This window comes from Syngnathus leptorhynchus, chromosome 2, assembly GCF_054491065.1.
Source record: "Syngnathus leptorhynchus isolate UIUO chromosome 2, UIUO_Slep, whole genome shotgun sequence".
NCBI lineage: Eukaryota > Metazoa > Chordata > Actinopteri > Syngnathiformes > Syngnathidae > Syngnathus > Syngnathus leptorhynchus.
Genome location: NC_141196.1, coordinates 2,725,187 through 2,741,240, shown reverse-complemented (window position 1 = coordinate 2,741,240; position 16,054 = coordinate 2,725,187). Strand labels below are relative to the sequence as shown.

Sequence of the window (16,054 nt, the reverse complement as noted above, 5' to 3'; positions counted from 1 at the left end):
CCCACCCGGCATGCAGATAAACCTCAACAGCTGTAACACGACAGGAGGAGGGAGGTGAGCTGCTATTTTTGTCTTTCTCCCAGCCAGAAAGAGAAGTGTGCCTTCCTTTTGGCCTTCTGGACTTCTCCCGATCATAGAAACTTCTGGAGAAGCGACTCCTGGACTACAAGAGGACGTCGGAGCCACGGCGGGAGAGTCGACATGGCGCTGCTGTGCTACAACAAAGGCTGCGGGCAGACTTTTGATGCAAACAACAACAAGGATGGTGAGTGTCTCTCAGGAAATTCCAGATGAATCTATGGAGCCACGTGTCATTTAGCAAGTTCATTCATTGTTCCTCAGATAGTGAGTAGCAGCTGTTTTATTTTGCCGTACTTTCAAACTCAATAGAAAACAAAAGAATTACTTTGTGTGTAAAAACAAGCCCCTAATGTTTGCTAGCTTAATGCTAATAGCCTGTCAATAACACATTATTAATGAATCACTTTTTTTTTTTCCCCGTAACAACTTATAAAATGTGTTACCGTTCCTCATTTATCTGACTGCCACATCCTTAACTAAGTCAAGTAATTAGTGAAGTTACAGTTCTTTTTTTTTTGTTTTTCCCACGCTAACTGTGGCAACACTGCTAACAAGTAACAAGAACCACAATCGACGGATTGATTTAGTGTTATGATAATGCTTTGAAAATAATTATTTAAAAACAAACCAGCTAGACTACAACAAACCTCCCAGGCATATATTCTTTATCCTCTGCCAAAAACTATTATGACAGATTACTGAGTCACATTGTGGACATAGTTGCAGCAACTTTGATTTCTGTCTCTCTTTGAAAAGATTCCTGTCTCTTCCATCCTGGAATCCCCATTTTCCACGATGCGCTCAAGGTAATGTTTGTCAGGGTGCAACTAAAACAAACACCTTAAAAATAAAAATAAAATTCAAATGTTGATGCTTCCTTCAGGGTTGGTCATGCTGCCGCAAGAGGACAACAGACTTCTCGGAATTTCTCTCCATCAAGGTAAAACTCTTTAAAGGCTGTTATGACATTAAGAGCTGTTTTTTTTGTTGTTGCATTTTTTAAAATGATTATTAAATTACAGGGCTGCACCCGCGGGCACCACAGCAACGAAAAGCCCCAAGAGCCTTTGCTGCCCGAAGTGTCGTCCGACAAGGCTGACAGTAAACACTGCAACGGCCAGGAGATCATCTACCAGGGACCCAAATCTTCTGAAAAGCTACAGGGAGAGAGACCAAGGTGAGTTGCCTGTCATTGCCGGCGTTTGTCCGTCAGACTTTTTAAATATAAAATGTGCTGCGTGTGCACAGTTCAGAAGAACCCAAGACCAAATTGCCCCTCAAGGTGGCGCCGTCCCTCGCGAAGGAGTTGGAGAAGCTGAACATGAACGAGAAGGCGGAAAAGGAGAAGAAAGGTGGCTAGTTTAGGCTTTGCAATTTATGTCAACAGTTGGATTCATTTTTTGTTTTTGCTAGAGAGCCAAGATGTGGTGCAAGGCACGCGATGCAAGAATTCAGGATGCAAAACAGTAAGTGAGCCTTTTCTTGTCTGTCTCTCCAGAAGACATCCATCCATGCCAGACTTTGAGGATTGGTCTATAATGTTTTGATGTGTTCAGATCTATCAGGGCCCTGAAACTGACCTGGAGGTCTGCACGCACCATCCTGGTGCGCCGGTCTTCCATGAGGGGTAATTGCAAAACAAAAAAATGCAGTTAGGATCATTCCAACTGATACATCTGTGACTTTCAACCTCAGATACAAGTACTGGAGCTGCTGCTGCATTAGGACCATAGACTTCAATGCCTTCCTGGACCAGAAGGGCTGCACAGCCGGAAAACATCGTTGGGTCCCCAAGCAGGTTTGCAGTATATGAAAAAAATGTCCACTGTGCTTGTGAGTGACTTTTTCCGAACATGTCGACAGGACAAGAAGAAGGTGGCGTGTCGACATGACTGGCACCAGACGGCCAACAGCGTCGTGGTGACCATCTACTCCAAGAACGCCAACGCTGAGTACAGCTGCATCGAGGCCAACGGAACGGTGGTCTCCTGTCATGTCCAGTTTGAGAGCGACAAGATCTTCAAGAGAGACTTTCACCTTTGGGGGGTGCGTGAATACTAGATTTCTATCAGAACGCCTTTTCTCCTGATCCTCCTTGTTCCGTGCTCTCAGGTCATCAGTGTCCAGCACAGTGTGGTCAACATGGTCCCATCCAAAGTAGAGATCACTCTCCGCAAAGCTGACCAGGTGTCGTGGGGCAAACTGGAAGACCCCAACTACAAACCCGAGCCAGAGCCCACGGCCGACGACCCCCAGGAGTCGCAACATCCCGACTGGGACATCGACGACAATGACATAAGCGACTCGGACGAGGAGTGGGCCTACGACACGGCGCCGACAAAGACGAAAGCGGAGGCGGGCGGAGGCGAACGACCGGCTGACGTGAAAGAGGTGCAGAATGTAAAGAGGGAGGAGGTAGAGGAGGAGATGAGGAAGGCCATAGAGAACAAGAGGAAAGCCGAGGAGAAGATGGAGGAACTCAAGAAGCAGCAGGAAGAGGAGGGATATGAAGATATGCCTGAACTGGAATAAAACATCCAGAGTATAATAAACATGATAAAGATTGACGTTACACTCACAAACCTCAAAATGAATGTAATGCTAAAATGTAAGTTCCAATGAAACAGTGTTTGTGTAATTGTGATAAATCACAAACATCTGATATATCGATTGATTAACATGGTCATTATTTAATTATCTACGATAGCATACCTATTACTGCCACACCAGAAGAATAACATTAGTTTCACCTTGTACGGGGGTAAATTTCAATTTAACAAACTAATGAACTTTTTTGCAGTCAAACGTTTCTGTATCCAAATTGCAAAGAAATTATTTAATAAATACACAAAATCGTCCATTGTTGGGGTTTTTCTGCGCTAACTAGCCAAATTTAAGACCTTATGGCTTAATTTGAACAAGCCACGTAGCACGTAGTACTAAAACCGTGCGCTAGATGGCGCTCGTGCATTGAGTCCTCGAGTCCCCAACCGCTTTGGAAGACGTGAAGAAACCGGCTACGCATGCTCAGTGGGGTTTAACCCTGCTTCGGTGAAGGAGGTGATAATTTTGCCTCGACTGTACTCTACTGTGTAATGTGTACTCACTCGCACACAGTACCGGGCAGACATGAATAAGTATCAACACTAACCGCAGTGTGAACGAATTACCCCGTGGGGGACAGTTGCTCTGAAACGGTCGCGGTATCGATCCAAAACATTTGGAAAATGGTAAGTTGTCCGTTTTCGCCGGGAGAGAGGAGCCACTACACTACGTGTGCTTAGCTAATGCTAAGAAGGTGTAAGGTTTCAGGAAGTGGCTTCCTTACCTGTGCTACTTTCTCACCTGGCATCTGGTAGCGCGTTCGCGGCGAAATAGATGCTTAGAACCAACCCAGCGATTTTTCTATCCTGGTATGTCGTGGTCCAAAAAAATTAAAAAGTCCATTTTTAATTGTATGTACAATTGAAGCGCCCCTTTCATTTGCCAGGCGTTAAAGCTCCTGGCAGTCGTCACTGTCAACTATAAGCGTTTTGTCAATAGAATCCCTGTGGAAATGTTGAGTATTCTTTTGAAATGTTATAATCACATGTCAGTTGAAGTTTCAAGTAAGTACCAAGGTACAATAGAAGTTTTATATGCTCGATTTGTGTAAATTTGCTCAGTCAACATTTATTAATACATTAGTAAATACAACAAAAATGGTGCCTTGAGAAAGATCGAGATGTCATTTTGGAAATTTTTCCTTTGACGTGTCAGCAAAAAAATTTAATAGCAGTGACAATTCTTTAACTTTTAAGTTCTTTCTTTCCACTCCCAGTTGAAATCCATTTGATTGGAACATCAAACAAAGACGCTTTTTGTTTATTCCAAACAATGCTAACGCAAAATAGCATCTAAGTCGCAGCGCTTTAATCCTTTACGCAACTGATTGAACACAAATTACGCATCACGCCAAAAACAGAAAGATATAGTACACAAAGTCATCATACATTCTTTCTCCTCTGAGTAGAATGACTAATAGTGCCGCACCGATGAGCTGACCGAGGAGTTAGACGGCGTTCGTTTGTCCTTTGCGGCGCAATGGGCCATGAACCTTACAAAAACCTGAATACTTTAATTCCACTATTTTTAATTATCTTTGTACTTGTCTGCCTTCATTCATAACCGACCGTCTGGTCTTGGATCTCCAACCCAAGCAAAGTGAACTCATATGCAGCCTTTTTTTTTTTGTACCTCCCCAGATGCGCTTCATGCTGCTGTTCAGTCGACAAGGCAAGCTGAGGCTGCAGAAATGGTACACGGCCACGGCCGAGCGCGACAAGAAAAAGATGGTCAGGGAGCTGATGCAGATCGTGCTCGCCCGCAAGCCCAAAATGTGCAGCTTCCTCGAGTGGCGGGACCTCAAAATTGTCTATAAGAGGTTGAGGGTTTTTTTTTTTTTTATTAATTTTTTTTTTTTTTTTACAATATGCTAAAAAGTTTGACCACGCAACCACTGCAAGCGTAAGATGCCTGAAAAATACTGCGCAGGTACGCCAGCTTGTATTTCTGCTGCGCCGTGGAGGAGCACGACAACGAGCTCATCACGCTAGAAGTCATCCATCGCTTTGTCGAACTCTTGGATAAATACTTTGGCAGCGTAAGTTACACGTGTGTGTGTTCATGTCCCACCTGTCCCAAGTCTTGCTCCTTCTGATGTCGTGTACTCGCTCAGGTGTGCGAGCTGGACATCATCTTCAATTTTGAGAAGGCTTACTTCATCCTGGATGAATTCCTGATGGGTGGAGAGATCCAGGACACATCCAAGAAAAGCGTCCTCAAAGCCATTGAGCAAGCCGACATCCTGCAGGAGGTCCCCCCCCACCTCACTCTCCATTCGTTCTTCTCACATGACTTTAAATGTTTGTTTTTTTTCCCGCCACGCAGGAAGATGAGTCGCCCAGGAGCGTGTTGGAAGAGATGGGCTTGGCGTAGCGGACACTTGGTGGACGAGACTGAACACGGCTTCTGTGTGTCTCTTGTTGCTCGGTGGACTGTGATGCAGCGCGTGGGTACGAGCCGGCTAATCCGTGCGAGTGTGTGTGTGTGTTTTTGTGTGACATAGTGCACACACGGTCTGTTTTGTATGTATTTCTATTTGTACGAGTGACCTGGAAGTGTACTTGATGGTCAGAAGCAAATGGGGACAAACCTTAGTCAAGAAAATGCAAATTTCCAGCTTATCCCCCAACACGAGAAAAGCAAACATTTGTTTTGCGTCCCCGTTCCAACATTGTGTACGCCGTTGCGTTGTGAGTCGCCGGCAGCGAGACAGTGTGACTTTAGCGGGCTTTTTTTTTTTTTTTTTGGGAGGTCGGTTTCTAAGGAGACAATTCAAGTCCATGGTCGCTTTTTCCATTTGAAATGTTACCACGCGTCACCCGTGGCGACATTTTCAGATGACAGGTAACAGCTGTGCCTAATGAAGCGTCCGTTGGGAAAGAGGAACCAAAGAAGTTGAACATCACTGCCGCTACGCCGGGACGACGACGTGACAAATCGTCAGCTTTCGGCGTCCAATCAGGTGAAGCCCGTTAAAGGGAGGCAGCACATCCGATTGCCGGGTCCGACTAAGCCGAACTTTGGGTTGGGTTCGAACTCGGTCGATCTGCTCCAAATCCACAGCATTTTTGAGTGTGGTAGTTGAAAGGCAAATAGTTTTTTTTCTTCTTCGCTGAGCTTGAATGTTCCTTTTGAGTGGGAGGAGTCCCCAAGCGGCGTTGGGCCTCGTTGACTCACTTGTGCTTAACTCGCTCGGAACATTCCACCTTTTGAGTTTGAGCAAATGGGCTGGAAGTTTTTCTGCATTTTGCAAACTCTGCTTTTATCTTTGCTTTGTAATCTTGCTGCACTTGAATTGCTTTTAGGGTACTTTTTCCAAGCCAGAGGGATAATAATTATTCTAATGTAAGGAGGGTTTACATTTCGGGTGCTGGCATGCCTTTTTTTAAAAAGTTTTTGGGCCTTCATGAAAAATACTTTGTCAATGTATGCATGTTGGTCGACAGCTTTATTTGTGCGCGTGCCTGTTTGGAAGAACTCCAGTTCTTGACTTGATTCAATACCTAACTTCAACTTGAGACGGCTCAGCTCATGCTATGCGAATGTTTTTTTTTTTTTTTTTAAGGAATCTAATGTATTAATTGTTGTATTTGAAACAAAGCCCTGCAAGACATTGGAATCAAACAAGACTTGTTTGTAGAGAAAATGAACTTCTTGGATCTGTTGGATGTTTTAACAGGTGTGTGAAAACAATTTTATAACGGTTAAATAAAAGATTTCAAGTTATTTTTGCCGGCGTGTGTTTTGAGGCAGTGTTTGGTCAGATGTCAGCACGTTTTTTTTTGTTTTTGTTTTTTAAGATGGGTTTTATTAATTTATATTGCCATGTGGTTTGTGTGCCGCACTGTTTTATTAATTTTTTTAATTATTTTCGGATAACCGTGGCAGCCAGATCACACACTCAAGATAAATACAAATGTCTCTATTTTGTTTCTATACAAACCTTTATGGAAGAATCAATGCAAATTTGTAAAAGATAAATAAGACTGTCCAGTAGTCTTTCAACATTTTTTGTCATTGCTTACCAGCCATGGTTATCTGAAAATTATTATTAAAAATAAAATATAAGAGATATGCGTGTGTGTATATGCATACATTTTTTATTATTATTATGCTTTCACTGCAAATTCATTGAGCATTGCAGCTCATTGATCTGACGGGAGGGAAGGAGGGAGGGGGGCGGGGTCGACGAGGCGGTGCAGAAATTCCTTATGAATGGAACCCGGACTGGTGACGTCAATGGGGGCGCTTGACGCATGTGTCACGTGTCCCGGGTGGTCCTCTATAAAAGGCACTGACGCTGTCCGCGGTGCTGAAAACAAGACGAGGGAGAAGAGGAATCCCGGCTTTGGAATTCAAGCAAGTGGAGCGGACGTTAGGAAATCCTAATAGAAGAAAAAACAAAAAAGAAAAGAAAACAGAAGAGCGACTAAAAAAGGAGGACGAGGAGAAGACACGGAGAAGGAGAATCGCACACCCACGGGGAAGTGTGCTGTGAAGCGTGACAACAAGACTGTGACGTCCTAAGGAGCGGAGGCTGGAATCCCCCCCACAGTACTCCCACCTCAAGTGAGTCTCAACTTCTAATAATACAAAACGTAATCTCTTTTGCAATTTCACCATTTTACAAAAAGATGACAAGAATGAAAATAAGTTGAATAACAAACTGTAAATATCCAATTGCAACATGACTCTTTATTTTGTCACTAATGGGATTTTAAAGCGGGATTGCTCAGGATGCGCGGATTCTGTGTTGTCATCATCATCAGCACCTTCATCACTGTTCTCGTCACAGCCAAGCTATTATCACCATGACTCCCCCCCACCCCCACCCCTCATCAAAAATAACCCCACTCAAAAGGTAGGACTGCGCCCCCAGCCAAAGCGAATAAATACATTATAATAATAAATTTTTTCATAGCTAAAACAATGACTGTCTACATATATATTTTTTTCTTTTTTTAATGAATGCATTTTTATGTATTTTTTTTTATTTATTTTTTTTGCTTTTCACCCGCAATGGCCGTATCAGGTCTGATTGGCAGGGCATGCATCAAAAATGTTCATTTTTAGTAGAATGCAACATCTTTGTTATTGTCTTGCTGGAGTGTGGCTTTAGAATGGGGCAGGGGTCCCTAATGAAGTGGCCGCTACCAATCGGAGCAGGGCTGTTGACAGGCTGCCAGAGCAGGCGAGCAGCGGGACTGCAGCACTTTGCTGTGACTGTGAACTTAGTCCACCTCTTAATTCTAAAACCAATGATGATGTCATCCACGGCCAGTGCTCTGGCTCTGTACGGAGGAGCCAATTAAAAAAAAAAAAAAAAATTGTCCTGCTAGTATAGTCGGAGTTATGTTAGCTGTGGGTAGATTACGTTGACATGGAAACACACGGAAGGTGACATCTGATTGGATGAAAAAAAAAATGAAGGTTGAGGTTATCTCCATATAGATTTCACACTGGAATTTGATGATATGATTTATAGGAGCTCAAATATGTTTCAATTTTCTCCAGGAATTTCTTCATCCTGCTCACCAGAGGCCATGATGGGTTCCCACGACACGTTAAGTGTCCTTCTCCTCCTGTTTGTCTTTGCGTGGGCCTCCTCCGCTGTCCCCACCGCGACCCCCGACACCCAACGTGTCATCCCTACCGAGATGGCGCCGTCGAGAGACGGGGATGAGGATGGAATCACAGAGAGAGAGGCGCAAGGAGATGACCTCTTTGACGACATGGATCCCAAAACACTCGCGGCGCTTTTGCTGGGGGCGCTCAATCACACCCGGGCGGAGAGCAGGAGGGAAGAAGACCCCGTGGCGGGAGATGAACCTGAGGGAGAAGAGCGGGACAGAGATGGGCGACTCAAGCTGGAGCTACTGATGGCCTCACAAGCGAGGGAGGAGAAGAAGAAAGCCGAGGAAGAGGAGGAGAGAATGACAGAGCGGGTGAGCAGTCGCACCACCAGCCAGACGGTCCCGGCCCGGAAGCAACCGCCGGCCGAGCAAGGCGCTGAGGAAGAGCAGCTCAATCCGGAGGAACTTAAGAATCTGGAGACCATGATGAAAGAATTTCCACGTTTGGATACGGCCGCAAAGAGAGCGGGGGAGCCAAACCGGAGGGAAAGTCGCGGCTACAGCAGCTACAATGACATCATCCCATTCAACAAAGGCAACAACGTGGCGCTGTCCAAGAAGAAACTGAAATGGCAAGAGGGGACCCAGCAGAACTTGAATGTTCCATCATTCAGAGGCAACTTCATGGATGACTTCAAAGACACGCCTCCGCCCGACGAGGAGGAGGAGGAGGAGGAAATGTTGAGTCCCCAAGAAGAGGAGGCCCGGGCCAAAGCCGAGCAAGAGGAGATGAGGAGGCAAGCCGCCGAGGTGCAGCGAGCCAAAATGGAGGAAGAAAAGCTAGCCGACATCGCCTCGGACATGTTGCTGCGCTACATGGTCAAGCAGAACGGCGGCGGAAGGAAGTACGCCTCGTCTTCCCCCAACGCCGCCGAAGACAAGAGGTCTGAAGAAGAGCAGGAGGAGGACGACATCGACCCCCAGACCATCGACAAGCTAATCGAGATCTCCAGCAAACTCCACCTGCCAGCCGACGACGTGGTGGACATCATCAGCGACGTGGAGAAGAAGAAGAAAAAAGACCTGAACCCGCAAATGCCCGTGTCCTCATTTCCGGACTCCGAGAGCGGTCCGATCACCTTTCCCCTTTCCAAGCAACCGTCTCCATCACGCCATCTCCTAAAAAACTGGTTTCAAGAGCAATCGCCAACGAGATCCAAGGAATTCTGGAGCACTCCGGTATCCAAACCTTACATGTGGTCCAAAGCTCTGAAACCGGTGAAGCAAACCCCCTGGGGTTGGACGCGCTACCCGTACACGCGGCCCTCCTTCTACCCGGTCTACTTCCCTCCTCCTCGGCCCACGTACCGATACTACGTGCCCAACCGCGCTCTGGCCTTAAACACCTTCCTCCAGCGGTCCCCGTTCCAGCCCAAGCAGCGCTACCTCAACTGGGTTCAGCCCCGCTTCAGGAAGCCCCCTACCGCCCTGCAGCGCAAACCCTTCTACCCCAGATACCGCCTCCCCTCCAGGCCACTGGCCGCTCCCAGATTCCCTCCGCCGCAGGATCCGTTTTACCAGTCGCCCCCAAAGGGATACTTGTCCGACAGTAAGGGACAACTGGAGAAATACATTGAGCAGCTACTCATGAAGAGGCCTCGGGTGCAGGACTGAAAGAAGCGAGCCAGACCGTGAAGGCGGGCCATAAGGAAGAGAACGGATCCGGTGTCGAGGAGATACCAGAGTGTTTCTATTGTGTCATCATTCGATCCATTCCGGAAGGGCTTTAATCGGCCCGTTTCTGAACTCCCAAAACATCTGAACAATCAAAGGATGGTCAATCAAATTCACCACATGGCCAAAAGAATACACAGGAATGACTGAAGCGTCACTGTGTTGTTTTTATTATTTGTGCACGTTCGATTTCACATACTGAATATGCAGTTTGCTTTTCAAACAATAGAGCAAAACAACATTTGCGAACAGGACGTACAGTATTTGATGGTGGGGGCAGTGAGGCAGCACTGTAATGACTCTGGTGACTCATCCCTTTGCACAACTTCAATTACCTTGTTGCTATAGTGCCAAAGTCTACATGCCATTCCTTTTCTTTTACTGCCAAGATCTGCTGGGAGCACTAAAGTGAGGGGGGGGGGGGAGGCACTGCCCTCGAAATATGCTTGGACACCCCAGGTGCCACGGCATATAATCGACTTTTGGATAGTTTTTCCTGACATTTTCTTTCAACATTTCCCCGTTTTTGGGGGTCGTCAAAAATATATATGTTTTGCAGACCCCTTAGATATTTTTGGGCAGCCCCCCCACCCCCTGAAATAATTCCTAGCTCCGCCAGTGGCTAGGAGTCACATTGCTATACAAAAACAAAAGATTGCAATAAAATCCAGCGCAAGATTTGATCCAGCATGTTGGGTCAAAATTTTGATCCAATAAACTACCCATAACCATAATAAGTGAAGATACCAAAACATGGGTTACCAGGTTAGCTGTGGTTAAAGGTAATACGAACGTTTATTTAACATGTTTCTATAAAAAAGAAGCAACTTTCCCTCCCGCACAAAAAAAAAAAAAATTCTAAATTGAATTCCATTTGGTCATGTTTAAACCGGGTTGCGCAATCACTATTCTAAATTTCAGTTGAAGTTGTTTACATACTGATAACATATACGCTGCCTTACAGGTCACTGTGACATTGTTAGCATTTACTCGTTCATTTTGCTCATTTTTTTGTATGATCCACGAGCTCCACTTGGGGAATGTAAACACACACACGGAATGATGTGATTCCAAAAAGCTGCTTCAGGACTAAGAAATGTTTTCACAGGCGAGAAGGGGAAATGGCTATGTTGCTCTTTGGACATTTTGTGACTATTATCTGTTGCTAAGAGAAGAAGAAAATTAATTTGCCATGCGACCATAATATTCCCAAGTCACGGCATCGACAATCTCAACAAATTCATCCCGACCACTCATGAAAACAATCGAGTTTTGTAATTTGTACCAAACTGATATTTGTATGAGATCAAGATGGCATCTGCGTGTAAAGAAATGTGCACGTTTATGTATAATTGCATCTAAAATGTCTTCTCTTACGAGATTCCAACGCAACAATGAAAAAGAATTTAAAAAAATAAAATAATTGTCTTCAAGATGACAGAAGCAATGTTGTCGTACCTTGAGATGATCCTTGTTTGAGTGATGTACTGTTGTTGCCTGTACAAGACCTCTTTAGATGTATCTTGTTAAAATTGTCCAATAAACATGCGTTTGCTGGATATGCAAGTATGCGCATGTCAATGACTACTTTTGCTACATACAAAGAAACCAATAAAGTCGACTGCTTTTTGAAGCAAAAAGCTTCATCGTGGACAGTGTGTGTCCATTTACTCCCCCCTCCCCCCCATGCATCAACATGAGTGATGTGAATGCATATTTTGTGTGCACGAATGTTGAATGTGTTGCTCTGCAGCGGCGGCGTGAGGGAGGGAGGATGTTGGTGGATGAGTCACCCCAGTCCTCAGCATGTGACATCATGAATCACTGCACCTCTGCGGGCACAACTGCAGCCATCCAGCACGCATCTCTTGCCTCATCCAGGCTTCTTCTGCTTATTCATATGCAACATGGTCTATTCTTGAATAATAATAATTATTAGGAATTATTAACTATTATTATTATTATTATTATTATTGACTAACCTTCAGGAGTGGAAATTTCTGTAGCTGAGGCTGCATTTAATTATTTTTTCAAAACATGAAAAAATAATTATATTATTATTATGCGTGTCAACTCTTGATTATACGCTCGTCTACCGGAGGAGGATCAAGGGATGACGTCCACTTGAAGAGATTATACCTTTGAAAACCATGTTTTTTTCAAAACATGAAAAAATAATTAACTTTGATTACTAAAAAAAAAATAAAAAATGTGTTGTTTTGATTCCCTGCGTGGCGGCAAAGAGAAATTAATTCCAATCTCAATGGCTAAACGGTTGAATAATTTTAGCAAGAAACGTCATTATTATTATTATTATGAATTATTAACTATTATTATTATTGACTAACCTTTAGGAGTGGAAATTTCTGTAGCTGAGGCTGCCATTCATTAATATTTTCAAAACATGAAAAAAATTATTAACTTTGATTACTAAAAAAAAAAAAAAAAAAAAAACCTTCATGAATGTGTTGCCTTAATTCCCTGCGTGGCGCCAACGAGCAATTAGTCTAATAATTTTAGCAAGAAACGTCATCCCGGAAGTTGTTTATTTTTCGACCCGGAAGCAAAATAACTCGTTTTCCAAGATTGTTTCCAAATTTTTAATTCTACCTGAGTCGAAAGGAAAGCCGACGTTTTAACCTGTTAAATAATAGTTTTCGGTGATCCCTATTTAAAAAAAAAACATTTTGAATATTCGTGTAATATAGTTGCTTCTTACAGCGTGTGTCAGAATGTTCATGATCTTGTTTAGGAAAAGCAGGTTAATTAATTGTAAATAATTCGGAATAATTCTGATTTTCAGCGTGACGAGCTGACGAGACTGGGCTGAAAATTTCAGTCAGGAAATGAACGAACAACAAGCAACGCGTGGCATTCATTTAAACGGAGTCCAACTCTTTTCTACTATATGACAAATATGACAAAGGTGAGGGAGGTGACGTCACGTCACGTGTCGCAGCAATGTTGCCAAAATACTTCAGATCGTTATGGCTTTCCCCGATTTGTCCAAAGTAAAGCGTGGGGATAAAACCTTTATCCTTAACAAGGTGAGACAAAAATTGTTATTTCACAAGATAAAACATTCATAATAATTGATTATCTACTTACCTTTCCCCCATCTCTCTCTTTGTGTCTATAGTTTTTATTTTAAATGATTTATTACCATTAATGTGAATTTAATTTCTCCGACGTGCTTGCCCTCAAGCATATTTGTTCTGAAAGTAAACATTAGTCATTTCATTTAGGATGTTTTTTTGGGACAGCTGCCCTTTCACAGACGATGACGACGACGATGTTCCACTTTGCAGGTATGTGTAATATGATTTATTTCGCTCATAATGAATGATTGTAGGTCTTCTAATTGACTTTCTCCTTTCGCAGTTGTCAGGGTATTAATCTCACCAATTGTCGCTATGACAGTGGTAGGTAACAACAAAATATTCAACATACGTGAGCAAAATTAAAAACTGCTGCCTATTTTTTTTTTGTGTTAGTGCGTCGGGCCGCTGACAAGTTAGGCATTAAAGAGGCCAAGGTAGGTGAAGACTGGACCCTGTTTTGGAGCGATACCCGTCCTTGTGAGGACAAATTTAAGGAAATGAAACCATACCAGGTATTTTCATTCCCGTTCTTAAATGCCATATTTGCAGCAGTCCTTTCTTTTCATGCCAATATTTTTGCTTTCATTTGTTGCAGAAAATCAACCATTTGCCCTCTATGACTGAAATTTGCCACAAAAATTCGTTAGCAACTAACTGGAAGCACATGCTCAAGTTTTTCCCCAAAGACTACAACATTTTTCCTCGAACGTGGACCTTTCCCATTGAGTGTGTTTTGCTTGCTTCTCCGTGTCATGTCGACCGGCGTGTTTGCCCTAACCCCCTCCCCCGTTGTCCTTCGCAGGTACGGCCTCTTCAAAGCCTACGCCAGGGACAAAGACAAATGTTACATTTGCAAACCCAATGCGGGCAGCCAGGGCAAAGGTATCTCCATCTTTACGTCGTGGGAGAAGGTCCAGCCGGAACAGGATATGATCTGTCAGGAATACATCGACAAGGTGAGTCTCCCGCAGAAAACGGGATTCGGAAGACACGCGAACGACTCCCTTTGCTCCCCGCCAGCCTCTGCTTATCGACGGCTTCAAATTCGACATGCGCATTTACGTGCTGGTGACCTCCTGCTACCCGTGGAGGATCTACATGTACAATGAAGGCCTGGCTCGCTTCTGCACCATCAAGTATGAAGAGCCAACCGATGAAAACGTGGTGAGTGCACGCGCCCGTCGACCTCATCTGATGACGTGGAGCAACGCGAGCTCTCATGTTGGGGTCTGCTTGGCAGAATAACAAGTACATGCATCTCACCAACTTTACCATCAACAAGGACAGCGAGACCTTCATCGATGATGAGAAGACGGGGAGCAAAAGGTATGCTCATAAGGAAGGTACAAGTAGAGCTTGACAGAGTATTCGGCTGGTATAAGCTATTATTAAAAAATAAAAAATAAAAAGTCAGCAAACAAAAAAAAAATCTGATAATTTTTTGCCATTTTGTAAACACATGAACACATGACAATAAAACTAAGATAAACTTAAAAATAGTAAAAATAAACCAACAGTTGAAATCAACTTTTTATCATGGGCAATAATTATTTTTTTTGACACTCGCGCTCTTTTAGGAAACTATCGACACTGAAGAAGCAGCTGCGGTCCACCTACAGGAACACGGAGAAGATCTGGAGCAACATCGAGGACGGCATCGTGAAGACGCTGGTCTTGGCTCACTCTCGCATCCAGCACGGTTACATCACGCTCTTCTCCAAACACGTGGTGGGCAGCGCCTGCTTCCAGATCCTCGGCTTTGACGTGCTTCTGGATGAGCACTACAGGCCGTGGGTGCTTGAGGTTGGCACATTTTATTTTTGTCTACTATGCTATCACCAACATTTTTTTTTCCACACTGCAGTGGTGCCTTGAGATACGAGATAACTTTGTCACATGTTTTAAATTGTCTTTCCCTCTTGAAATGAATGGAAATATCCATCATTTAAAAAGAAAACTCCCACCCCAAAGCCCATTACACAAAAATACAACCAAAAAATGACTTTAGGAAATTGACACAATTTTTAATGACCCCAGGATGATATTGTCTCTTTTTTTGTATGCGCCTTGGCCACTTGGGGGCAGTGTAATACAGATATGTATATATATGGAGGTGCTCAGTCCTCCCGGCATTTTTATTTTTCAACATTAGCCCAGAAGGAAGACATTTACAGCCAAAACAAGCGTGGCAAGAACATAGTTATTATAGTTGTTTGGAGAGGATAAAGAATATATGCCTTTGAATCTGCAGCTCCACTGTTTGTATTTGTAATCGATGCCAAACCCATTGGATGATTTTGAGGCCGTTGCGCCTTCCTCCTCATGTAAGTTGAGGTACCTTCATACTTTGTTAATACCTTTTTGTACCTTCAGCTCCTTTCTCTGAAAAGGAACCCATGTTGAAGACAGATGTTTTTGTTTATTAATTCTCAGGTGAATCACTCTCCAGATTTTTCCACCCTGCTGCAGCTAGACCGCGACGTCAAGGACGCCTTGCTTTACGACACGATGGTGCTTATCAACTTGGCTCCCTTTGACCGATGCCGGATGATCAAGGAGGAGAAGCGCAAGCTGGAGGAGCGCATGAAACAGAACGTGCGCATTGAGGAGAGGTAGTCACCCTTGTTTTTTTTGTTTTTTTATTTCAAGCAGACGTGAAACTTTCTGTCCCCTCCAGGTTGGAAAACGAGCAGCAGCGACGGGCGACCATGGTGGAAGAGATGGAGAGCTACGAAGACGACCACCTAGGAGGCTTCAAGAGAATCTACCCCAGCGAGGGAAAGGAGAAATATGACAAGTACTTGAAAGTGGAGGACAGGCTCTACAAGACCAAGAACAATGACGTCACTGGACAGTTTGAAAATATGCAATCGAAATAAACCTGATAGTTGTCATTTTGAACTCTTTCCCTGACATCAGTGGTTGCTATGGATACGAAGAGTGCAAAACCTCGAGTGGTCT

At 44.0% G+C, this 16,054-nt stretch overlaps 4 protein-coding genes across 6 annotated transcripts; all 4 read left to right on the top strand.

The window, feature by feature from the left end:
* The first annotated feature begins 88 nt into the window (after positions 1-88).
* On the top strand, positions 89-2,930 carry LOC147060091 (cysteine and histidine-rich domain-containing protein 1). The gene is made up of 10 exons (XM_085903487.1): positions 89-265; positions 838-887; positions 965-1,021; positions 1,104-1,258; positions 1,330-1,433; positions 1,495-1,547; positions 1,638-1,708; positions 1,777-1,879; positions 1,945-2,127; positions 2,194-2,930. Exons 1-10 carry the CDS (start codon positions 202-204, stop codon positions 2,611-2,613), a joined length of 1,260 nt encoding a protein of 419 aa, XP_085759613.1. The 5' UTR covers positions 89-201; the 3' UTR covers positions 2,614-2,930.
* A 196-nt stretch (positions 2,931-3,126) lies between these two features.
* ap1s1 (adaptor related protein complex 1 subunit sigma 1) lies at positions 3,127-6,733 on the top strand. Of its 2 annotated transcripts, XR_015065534.1 has the most exons (6): positions 3,127-3,311; positions 4,326-4,504; positions 4,615-4,723; positions 4,799-4,936; positions 5,011-5,135; positions 5,523-6,733. XR_015065534.1 is itself a non-coding variant. In XM_085906120.1 (5 exons), exons 1-5 carry the CDS (start codon positions 3,309-3,311, stop codon positions 5,056-5,058), a joined length of 477 nt encoding a protein of 158 aa, XP_085762246.1. In that variant the 5' UTR covers positions 3,127-3,308; the 3' UTR covers positions 5,059-6,729. The 2 variants fall into 2 exon arrangements, 1 of the variants encoding a protein (XP_085762246.1); XM_085906120.1 differs by having other exon boundaries at positions 5,011-6,729.
* A 201-nt stretch (positions 6,734-6,934) lies between these two features.
* Positions 6,935-11,504, top strand: vgf (VGF nerve growth factor inducible). 2 transcript variants are annotated; one of them, XM_085905499.1, is made up of 3 exons: positions 6,935-7,254; positions 7,409-7,546; positions 8,200-11,504. In XM_085905499.1, the coding sequence occupies exon 3, from the start codon at positions 8,229-8,231 to the stop codon at positions 9,930-9,932; it is 1,704 nt and encodes a 567-aa protein (XP_085761625.1). In that variant the 5' UTR covers positions 6,935-7,254; positions 7,409-7,546; positions 8,200-8,228; the 3' UTR covers positions 9,933-11,504. The 2 variants fall into 2 exon arrangements, with proteins under 2 accessions (XP_085761625.1, XP_085761626.1); XM_085905500.1 differs by lacking the exon at positions 7,409-7,546.
* Positions 11,505-12,541: 1,037 nt separating this feature from the next.
* On the top strand, positions 12,542-16,005 carry LOC147060088 (tubulin polyglutamylase ttll6-like). The gene is made up of 11 exons (XM_085905425.1): positions 12,542-13,039; positions 13,238-13,300; positions 13,374-13,414; positions 13,487-13,605; positions 13,689-13,819; positions 13,896-14,049; positions 14,114-14,257; positions 14,334-14,419; positions 14,671-14,896; positions 15,527-15,705; positions 15,771-16,005. The coding sequence occupies exons 2-11, from the start codon at positions 13,239-13,241 to the stop codon at positions 15,970-15,972; spliced, it is 1,344 nt and encodes a 447-aa protein (XP_085761551.1). The 5' UTR covers positions 12,542-13,039; position 13,238; the 3' UTR covers positions 15,973-16,005.
* The last annotated feature ends 49 nt before the right edge of the window (positions 16,006-16,054 follow it).

Bases quoted from the DNA above. Each gene is read 5' to 3' on its own strand.
- LOC147060091 (XM_085903487.1), top strand. From the start codon at position 202: ATGGCGCTGCTGTGCTACAACAAAGGCTGCGGGCAGACTTTTGATGCA. The intron at 888-964 runs GTAATGTTTGTC...TGCTTCCTTCAG, and splicing joins TTTTCCACGATGCGCTCAAG to GGTTGGTCATGCTGCCGCAA. The intron at 2,128-2,193 runs GTGCGTGAATAC...CCGTGCTCTCAG, and splicing joins GAGACTTTCACCTTTGGGGG to GTCATCAGTGTCCAGCACAG.
- ap1s1 (XM_085906120.1), top strand. The intron at 4,724-4,798 runs GTAAGTTACACG...GTACTCGCTCAG, and splicing joins TGGATAAATACTTTGGCAGC to GTGTGCGAGCTGGACATCAT. The intron at 4,937-5,010 runs GTCCCCCCCCAC...CCCGCCACGCAG, and splicing joins AAGCCGACATCCTGCAGGAG to GAAGATGAGTCGCCCAGGAG.
- vgf (XM_085905500.1), top strand. From the start codon at position 8,229: ATGATGGGTTCCCACGACACGTTAAGTGTCCTTCTCCTCCTGTTTGTC.
- LOC147060088 (XM_085905425.1), top strand. From the start codon at position 13,239: ATGTTTTTTTGGGACAGCTGCCCTTTCACAGACGATGACGACGACGAT. The intron at 13,415-13,486 runs GTAGGTAACAAC...TTTTTGTGTTAG, and splicing joins CAATTGTCGCTATGACAGTG to TGCGTCGGGCCGCTGACAAG. The intron at 13,606-13,688 runs GTATTTTCATTC...CATTTGTTGCAG, and splicing joins AGGAAATGAAACCATACCAG to AAAATCAACCATTTGCCCTC.